The sequence below is a fragment of the Ambystoma mexicanum genome, chromosome 6p, assembly GCF_040938575.1.
Source record: "Ambystoma mexicanum isolate Mex_15411 chromosome 6p, UKY_AmexF1_1, whole genome shotgun sequence".
Classification (NCBI taxonomy): domain Eukaryota; kingdom Metazoa; phylum Chordata; class Amphibia; order Caudata; family Ambystomatidae; genus Ambystoma; species Ambystoma mexicanum.
Genome location: NC_090935.1, coordinates 649,577,108 through 649,586,279, shown reverse-complemented (window position 1 = coordinate 649,586,279; position 9,172 = coordinate 649,577,108). Strand labels below are relative to the sequence as shown.

The 9,172-nt window shown below is 45.5% G+C and overlaps 1 protein-coding gene across 2 annotated transcripts in view; it reads right to left on the bottom strand.

Moving 5' to 3' along the window:
* Positions 1 to 1,476: 1,476 nt before the first annotated feature.
* ZNF366 (zinc finger protein 366) overlaps positions 1,477 to 9,172 on the bottom strand; it is a 228,735-nt gene continuing 221,039 nt past the window's right edge. For both annotated transcript variants that reach the window (XM_069627510.1, XM_069627509.1), the window contains one exon: positions 1,477 to 2,262. In XM_069627510.1, coding sequence (XP_069483611.1) covers positions 1,754 to 2,262 — 509 coding nt within the window. In that variant the 3' untranslated portion in view covers positions 1,477 to 1,753. The remainder of the gene's footprint in view (positions 2,263 to 9,172) is intronic.

Below are 9,172 nucleotides of genomic sequence, written 5' to 3'. Positions count from 1 at the left end.
AAAAAAAAAAAAAGAGGAAAAAAAAGAGGGGAGTGGATGCGGGCCCACCACAAACTGGGCCTGCAATGGAAAGGAGAGAAGGGGACAAAGGCAGCGGGCCTAACACCAGCTGGGCTCGCAAGGACACGGGCCCTGAGGGGTGTTGCCCCCATACAAATAGACCTAGCCGATGTGGCCCCTGGGCCTCCCCAGGTGCGGCTTTGCCGGTGTTTGTGTGACTGTGTTGTAACTGTCCGAAATGGAACCCTGGTGAGGGTGCGAGCTGGTTTCCGGCGACTCCATACGGAAGATGGACATCGTGAGTGACATTCCCCGGAAGACTGTGAGCCGGCAGACACGGACTTGCTTAAAAATGGCCCGGTTAGTGGGTAATGTTGTGTGGTGCACACCTGCAGACTCGGAGTGCTTTATGTGGTGCCAGTAGCCCCCAGTGGTGCTGTTTAGTGACATGAAACCACTCACCCAGGTTAATAAAGGGTGTATTAGTAGAGTGGTTGTAGGAGTAGTAGTGGGCAGTAGTGGTGTGTGTTTTGTTTTGTTGCTCATTAAAAAAATGGAGTGGTGTTGCATGTGAACCCCTCCTGGGAGCATGGTAGCTCCCAGGATGTTGTAATGGGTCACGTGGCAGTAGCCACGTGACCAACATAATAAAATAGGCGAGCTGCTTCCGGCTCGCCAGTCACTCCCATTCTGGCTCCAGCGTCGTTCTTTGAGAAGCACCATGCTGGTGCTGCGCTGTGTGTGCTGGGCCCAAGGACGGGGCCCAGTTGGAGGACGGTGCCCCTGCCGGGCAACGCCGTCCGGATGGTGCCCCTGCCGGGCAACACCATCCCTGTGTGTCCCCATGGCCCTGTGAGTTGGGTCATGGTGGCGACCCCGGCCTGGGTGCCCCCAGAGCCGGGGCCGCGGTAAGCCGGTTGCCAGCCGGCCATGTGTGGCGCTCCGGTGCCCCGGAGCGGGTGGGATGAACCCCCACCCTTCATCGTGCGGCGTGATCGCCGCACTCCAGCGTGTTGTGTCGGGTGCTACCCGACACGAGTATGGGGCTGCCCGGTGGACCGGGACAGCCCCCAACAGTTGTGGAAGCGGGAGTTGAAAATACACTTAAGGCTGGTCCACCCCTCTTTTCTGTAAGCTAAGAAGGACCTAGGGCAGGTATGAGGGCTCTGAGCACAGTCTTTAGCTGCACTCAGCAAAAAAAAGTATGGTAAAGACAGATGAGCGGGCTGGAGTGTAGGGTAAGCAAGTGGGAGCAAGATGTGATGTGGGAGTATACTTCTTAGATTGCTTATACAGTCGCATACAGTGCGTAAAACCTACTGTCGGGGAGCGTTTCAATGCATCATAGGAGAGGGAAACAGGAGCAGGAGTTCTGGGGTCTTCCATGACCAAAGAAGAAAAGACTATTTTTAAAACAATCATTAATTTAAGTTGATAAACAAAATGTCTAACTTTAATTACATTACGTATACACTATTTTGTTGACGGCAGTTTCAGTGCCTTTATTTTATTGTACAACATATAATGAAATATATTTTTTCTGTGTGGTCTGATATTTCTTTTATTGCTTGATGCCCTAAGACATGCATATTTTGGAACATCCCCTTGATACATACGCTTTCTTCAGAATTAAACACATTTGCTGAACATGAAGAGAGTTGTTTGGTCCAGCTGTTCTACATAGCTCAATTGAGATTGTAAACTGATTTTTATTTCCCCTGATTGTTATTTTGAAGTCCTTCGGGTTGGATTCTTATCTTTCACTCTGTTTCCCGCCTTGCATCTTCCTTTTGTGCAGCTGCTTCCAGCTCTCCTTCCTGTACTTGTAGAGCAGGCAATTAGCGGAGGAATACACGCGCCTTTTGTTTTCAAACCGCCTCGAGCTGCCACACTTCTCGTCATCACGGCGTCTTCTTTCTTGGTCGTTGCTCTGATGGCCACTTCGCCCCTGCAGCCTATTTTCTTCACTTGGCTTGCCCTCTTTGCCTTCACAGTCCGACTCATTGGAGGTTTTAAGGCTGCACCCGGGTTTGCTGAGTAGATCTTCAGCCAGGCGCCCCTGGCCATCATGGTGGTACATTCCAGGACTGTGGCCGCGCTCTTCCTCCTCCTCTTGACAGGAGCTTCCGTTAGCGCCCTCCCTGTCAGAGCGGCATGCCTCTTGCTTTTCTCTTTTCCTCTGCGAGAGGTCAAAGGGCTCTTTCTGCGCCACACCTCTCAGGACACCAGGGTGCGAGGGTCCAGTTCTTCCTCTGCCGAACACTGCATAAAATACAACAAATAAGTGTTCACTTTGTGCTAACGGAGATCTGGAAATGCGACAAACATAATATCATAACAGTACTCATTGTATTAACCGCAGTAGGATCGAGTAGCAAATTGACTAAGAACTTCACAATTGTATGCTGCACATTTTTGGGCATACCTGGCTAACTGGCAACGCCCCTCATTTATGCATTATTATATTTTAAAGAGACAAGCTATACATCAACATGCCATGTGTGCACTGCTGCTCACCCCTCCTGTTGCCCTCGTCAAAACAGAAGATCTTTTCTTCTTTAAGTGGTTTACTCACTGCAAATTGAAAACTGAAAGACTGGAACACAAGCTTTGGTGTAGTATTCTGCAAGTAACCTATGAGTAGTCAGCACATTGACTACTTTCTATACGCTGGTATTCCCCAAAACTGTAGTGTTCAAATACTAAAAAGACAAGTTAAATACTTAGGCCCCGATTCATGGAATTTTGTGCACGGTTCAAAGTGACTTTGCACTGCTGAAAAGTGACTTTGCACTGCCGACACAAACCCTGATTCATGGAACTGTGCAAAATGTATTTTTGCACTGCAAAGTCAGTGCAAAGTCATTTTGTACTGCAGAAATGCCTATGCACTGACTTTGCACTGTAAAAATACACTTTGCACAGTTCCATGAATCAGGGTTTGTGTCGGCAGTGCAAAGTCACTTTTCAGCAGTGCAAAGTCACTTTGAACCGTGCAAAAAATTCCATGAATCGGGCACATAATATACTATTCGATTTTTGGTATGGATACTCTGCATACCAGGTGGCACAGCGATCAAGGCCTTCTGGTAACAGCAGGCATCCTTTTCAAAAGCTTTTGTCCCACCACTACAACAAAGAAATAAATATAAATACAAAGAGGCTACAGTGAAAGAGGAGTCAAAATAGGCAATGTGCCGCTCCATTCAAGAGTCAGGCGTGTACTGCGAAGCTGGGAGGCCAGGATTGACCCTTACTGCTGTGCGATTTAACTTGCATCAGTCAAGGGTTGATAGGCGCAAATGCTGAATGTGGGTTTACACAATAGCAGCGCATCGCTCTGGGAATGAAGGTCTATGAACCTTGGCCGCATTTATTTTTTCCCGACCTACATTTTCGCCAAATTTATTTTTACTGATTTCTCCAGTTTTATTGTCTCAAAAATGCAGGGTGAGACCCCCGAAATCCCCCCTCACCCCATGTATACCTTACCCCCACCTACCATATGCATTTTAGCGCATTGAAAGTGGAAAAGAATTGGTAAACAAGTATTCAGCGCAGTGGAGGTCAGAAAAAGTGCGTAGATGGTGAATACGGTGTCCACTGGCCCAGGTGCATCCCTCATCACTAGCCTGCCCCTTATTTGCACAAACTGGAAAACAACACACTTGTGACAATGGAATTCTGAATGCTGGTGGAGACCAGCTGCTTGGGAAACCCTCAAGTGTATACCTTGGCAAGATGTCGACATTTTGCAATGAGACAACAAAATTCTCATAACCGTTCTCTATCCTCTCCACTTTCTACTTCTGACTTGGCCTCTAATTCCTCCACTAAAGTCATTCTCCTCCCTTCTTCTATCTCTCCTCTTCTTCATCCCCAGCACCTCTCTTTCTGTCTCCTTGCCTACTCCTGTGTCTTCCTTTTTCTTCCACGCTCTGCATCGGATATTTCTTATTTTCTTTGTAAAGCCCACCGTACTGCTGCCCCTTCTGAACTTCTCCCTTCTTCTCTTATTCCAAATGTCTATCCGTTCCTACTTCCTTACCTTACCATACTTTTTAATTTATCTCTGCAATCTTCCACTTTTCCTTCCTCATTCAAACATGATACTATCCTTCCAGTTCTTCACAAAGCCCTCTCTTGGCCCCTCCCTCTATCGTCTCATCTCACTTCTTCCTTTCTTAGCTTTTCGAGCGCATTGTACATTTCCAAGCCTCCACTCATCTCAACACTGCCTCTTTCCTCCCATTAAATGAATCCGGCTTTTGCACTTTGCACTCTACAGAAACCACTCTCCTTTTTGTCTGTGACTCTCTTCTTTCGGCCCGTTACACAAAGCAATCATCCCTTTTGGTCCTTTTGGACTTGTCATCTGCTTTGGACACCCTCTCCTTCTCCTCTCTCTTTCTCGTTTTGGCTTTAGGGGTCCTATTCTAAGATGGGTACGTTCCTATCCCACAAATCGCATGTATTCTGTCTCTTGGACTGATCAAACGTCGTCTATTTTCTTAGGTTCACTCTTTACACAGTTCCTCTTCTTCTCTTCCTATTCCCCTTCTCTTCACTCTGTTTTTACTTCCTGTCTCCTCGTGATCTAGTCTTGTATAGCAGGCCATTTTCTCCATCTCAATCCTTCTAAGATGGAAGCCCTCTTATTTCCACACATCCTTACTTGCCTCATCCTCTTTCCTTTCCTCCTGCTTCTCTTAGTATTTCTTTTATTCTGTATTTTTTTATTTGTGTTTTGAATCTCAACTGTTTACATAACAAAATGTATAAAGATTGAAGAGATTCATTCACAATTATTCAAAAAAAGAGCAACAAACAAGATATATAAAAAGATATAAATAGTTAAGAAATATATCTGTTCTTTTACATTTGTTGCACACTTAAAAATATAGATTCTAAAGGAGGAGAGTAAAAAAGCAGAAGAAAGCAGGCAAAAAAGAAAACACTAAGGAGAAAACATATGGCACAATACACCATTGCAAACTAAGCCAGGTTGGGGGTTTCGTCTTCCACTGCTGCCTTTCCTAGCTCGCTTGCTATTTCTTCATCCACTTGGAACCTTGGTATGATTCTTGAGTATTCTCTTATGTTTTCCCCCCACATTACTGCTATCTCTAGCTCCTGCCGACTCCATCTTTTTAATATATAGATGTGATGATATGGAGGCAGTGCATTGCTAGAGTCGATCATTTTGGGAGCTAGACGCTACGGATATATCGGTTGCTAATGAGGTCACAGGTTCGGGACTGGCCAATTCGTCTTGGGCTAAAGATTGGAAACATCAACCCGTTTCTTGGGAAGTACCAACCTATTGTGGGCTGCTGTTGCCAATCCTGCAGCTCGCGCAGCTGGGAACGCCAGCCCGCCCACTAAGGATCAGCACAACAAGGAACTTTGCCTGTCCTGAGCCTATCCAGAGTTGACAGAGGCCAGGGCCAGGAACCCTGCCCGTGCGCCCTTGGTCCCTCGATTGCTACCATCTATCCGGAGGGAAAGAGGAAGTTACCAAGAAAAGACGTGAAGGAAATACAATTTGGTGTGCTGTGGGAGTTTTCAAGAAGTTTCCTTGGCCGATTAGCTCATATAAAAACTCCTTTTCCAGAGCGTATAAGCGTGTTCCCCTCGCTTCCCATGCTCAGCGTGTGAGAGATCGAGCGAGTCAGAGAACCACCCCTGCACCGTGGAGTGAAGCCCACCCATCCAGGAAGTGCGGGCATAAAACAAGGACCCAAAAACCCTTGCGGCGTGAAGCCCGGCCGCGTAAAGGGCGAATTCTGTTGTACCATGCTGTTTGGCTGTTTTCTGCATTGCCGCAGTCCGCAATAGGACGCTTCCATGGCTGACTGTCCGCTAAAGAAATCCGGGCCACAGACCAGACATAAAACTTTGCAACAGCGACGGATGCTGAATCCCTGGACCGTCGCAAATAAGGCAGCAGCCGGAAAGTGCAAGGTAAGCAAACAGATTGTTGCCTTACCGCTTGACATTTCACCTGAGACAATGATTGCAACCACTGTTGACAGCACAGAGCCTGTTGTGGCTGATTTAGTAGAAATTAGCCCACAGGCTGTGCTGTCAGAAGCTGTATTACTCCCTGATACGACGCCTGCAATAAACAGCAGCCCCCACAGTGTCAGCGGAAATCATAGCGAACCAGCTAGGCTAGAAACGTTGCTTGCACCAGAGGTGCCACAATTTCCAATGCTATTGTTAAATAATTTGGAACCAGTTTCCAAATTGATATGTGAATTACGGGAGTCCATCTCTAGTCCAGGGACCCCCAAGCTCTTCTATTCGCCTTTTGACATCACTGATGCTGAGTTGATGGCAGTTCCAAACAATGAACTTCTTCTGAATGATACGGAAAAAACCATCATGAAAAGTCCAAATGATTGTGCACCACATACATGTACGAGCCAAAAGTTAAGTTTATTGGCTGGGTTCAGGGCAGTTGAAAGTCCCTATGCAGCCCCATCAGAACTGTTACAAGATGTTGGTTCTAGCGATCCAGCAAATAAACCTGATGTTATGCCTGAATGCAGTGGGAACAAACATGGCTTGTCAATCGCTTCCGTAAAAAAACTCTCATGTTATTCAATTGCATGCTACTGAAGAGGGTTTGGTGCCTGATGGGTCTAAGGCACTACGATTCCATGCAATGCCCTGTGATACCCATCATAAGTCCATAAGAAAAATCTTAGACCTCTCGGAATTACTGCCGGATGAAAGCGGTGTGAACAATGCATATGATGATGCCTGGCTTAGAAAGCAGAATCTTCGCCACACGCAGACTTCCGTGGGTACTGCAACTCTTGATCCACAATCGGATGCTATCCGCTCAAAGCGGGATTCCTCTAATCTATTACTGAAATTGCCACTTGGCACCGGCATACAGACCTCTTTTACCGCTTCAACTGCACTGGATGTGGCTTTTCAATCTTCCGCAGTTGGCCAGGAAAAAGCAAGCCCAAACAACAAAGCCGTGCAAATAATGAATTCCTTAGGAACTGCAATGTCCTCCCAAGTGCTAGAGCATCCAAAGTCCAAGACAAGTACGCCAATGGCATCGTCAAGGAAAAGCAACAACACTAAAAGACCAGTGTCAATTCAAAATAATGTACAAGCAGTGGATGCCCATATGTCAACTGATGACATATCGAGAAACACTAGTACTGGGGCAGGAAATTATGGCCACACACCTGCAAAGGCCAGTCTATCATCGGCTGCTGCAATGCAGATTCATAATAACGTTATGGCCGCCTCATCCCTTGCCCTAATACCATTTGTGAAACTCTACGAAGCATTAAATGAAAGGATTCAAGATCAAAGTGCAATGTTGCTAAATTTAAACCAAAAAATTGAACAAACTGAAAAGTTCAATCTTTACCTGAAAGAAAAAATACTCGCAGAGGCCGCCCAAACAGCTGAGTGGCAACAAAGGCAAAACGAGATCACCACTCAACAGCGCAGCCAAAGTGAATTCCTGCTTGAAAGTATGATGGACACCATTAAGTGGAATGCGTGAACACCTATACGCAAATGCCAGCCTTCAAAATGGAGATCGCCTGCTTAGAGACGATATGAATGCTTCAAACAGGCCACAAGAAACTGTTGATTCGAATGTGCTCGTGGCCGAGACCGGTAATGTCGCTTTGAGCAAAGCATGCACAAACGACCTACGGCCGATATTGAAAAACTCGATTACAATCTTGGTCGATGATATGCCTCCTCACTTGCCTGCGCAGGAACCTCAAACCAGCAAGGGTAAATCGTTTAGAGGCTCGAAAAGTACATGCAGTGATAAGGGAAACAATGCGGTACATGACATAATTTGCCAAGACGATACTCAAGCAAAAAAGAACATGACCAAAAATCCTTTCTCATCGTTTGGAATCTTCACTGGTGTGGCAAAAACCACCTCTACCGCATCTATGGTGGCTGAAAACAAAATAGCCGATAAAGCCGCTGCTCGGAGTCTGGCAAAGAAAGGCAAATCGGCCAGCAACACAAAAACCAAGAAATTAATAAGGAACTTATCTTCTCCGTTAAAGCAGAGTTTATTTACACGTGATGAAGGAATAACAAACAAACCATCAGGGAATGCCTCATAAAAAGGGGTTCACGCTTCCTGCATGCAAATCAAACAAAAACCAGCGTCAAAAAGACAAAGAATAATCTCCGACTCTGAGTCTAGTGGCCCTTCAAGTGCATCTGACTCAATAAATCTATGTGACTTATCTACTTATTCGAATCCTGAGGAGCATGATGTGTCTTCATCCTCTAGTTGCCATCGACCAGTGACGAATCAAGTCAACCTGATGAAAGCACGGAAAGTAACTTCTATTGCAAGGAAATCCATAGAAATGCAACATACAACAAAATCAGTTTTTGCAGCAAACGCAAACCAAGCGTTGGGCATTGATCTCTTGTTGAACCCAAAATTCACGTCAAATCAACGCAATCAGTGTTTACATTTTACAACACGGGTTCATGAAAATAAACATAATAAAGGGGCATTCATGTGCAGGAAACTTTGATTACAAAATATTCAAAGTGACGACACAGAAGTAAATTTAAATCGAACAAACATCTTGAAATTGTTCGAGTGCATTCCACTTCTGCGTACAATCGAATCAGACGACATAAAGATTGTTGAATATGCTACAGAAAAACTTTCGGACCAGGTCCTTCTACACATCATTTCAGCAGGTGTTCGAAGTACTCTGTTAAGTGCCAGCGATGATCTCTTGTTTTTTGGTTTCGAAATTTCAGCTGAACCTGATCATGAAGATTTTTCACGACAGAACAAAGAATCAGAATCAGACCAAAACAACTCAAAACCGGCTGACTCGGCATTGTTACGGCAGTCTATGAGTACCAGTCAAAACCAAAAACTCGAACGAAATCCGGCAAAAAATTCCTCAACAAAAAAAACAAACTTGAGCAGAAACTGGCCTTCCCAATAGCCATGATTGATAGAACACGAGGTCCTGTATGAGTTCCTATCTTGGAACACACGTGGGTTTAAACATTTATTCAACGACTTTAAAATCCCACTGAAACATGTGTTTGTTATATGTCTACAGGAAACTTGGCTATGCAAAGCCCCAATGTGTGATGGTTTTACCACCCAGCTAAATCCGGCAGAACAAAATGACAA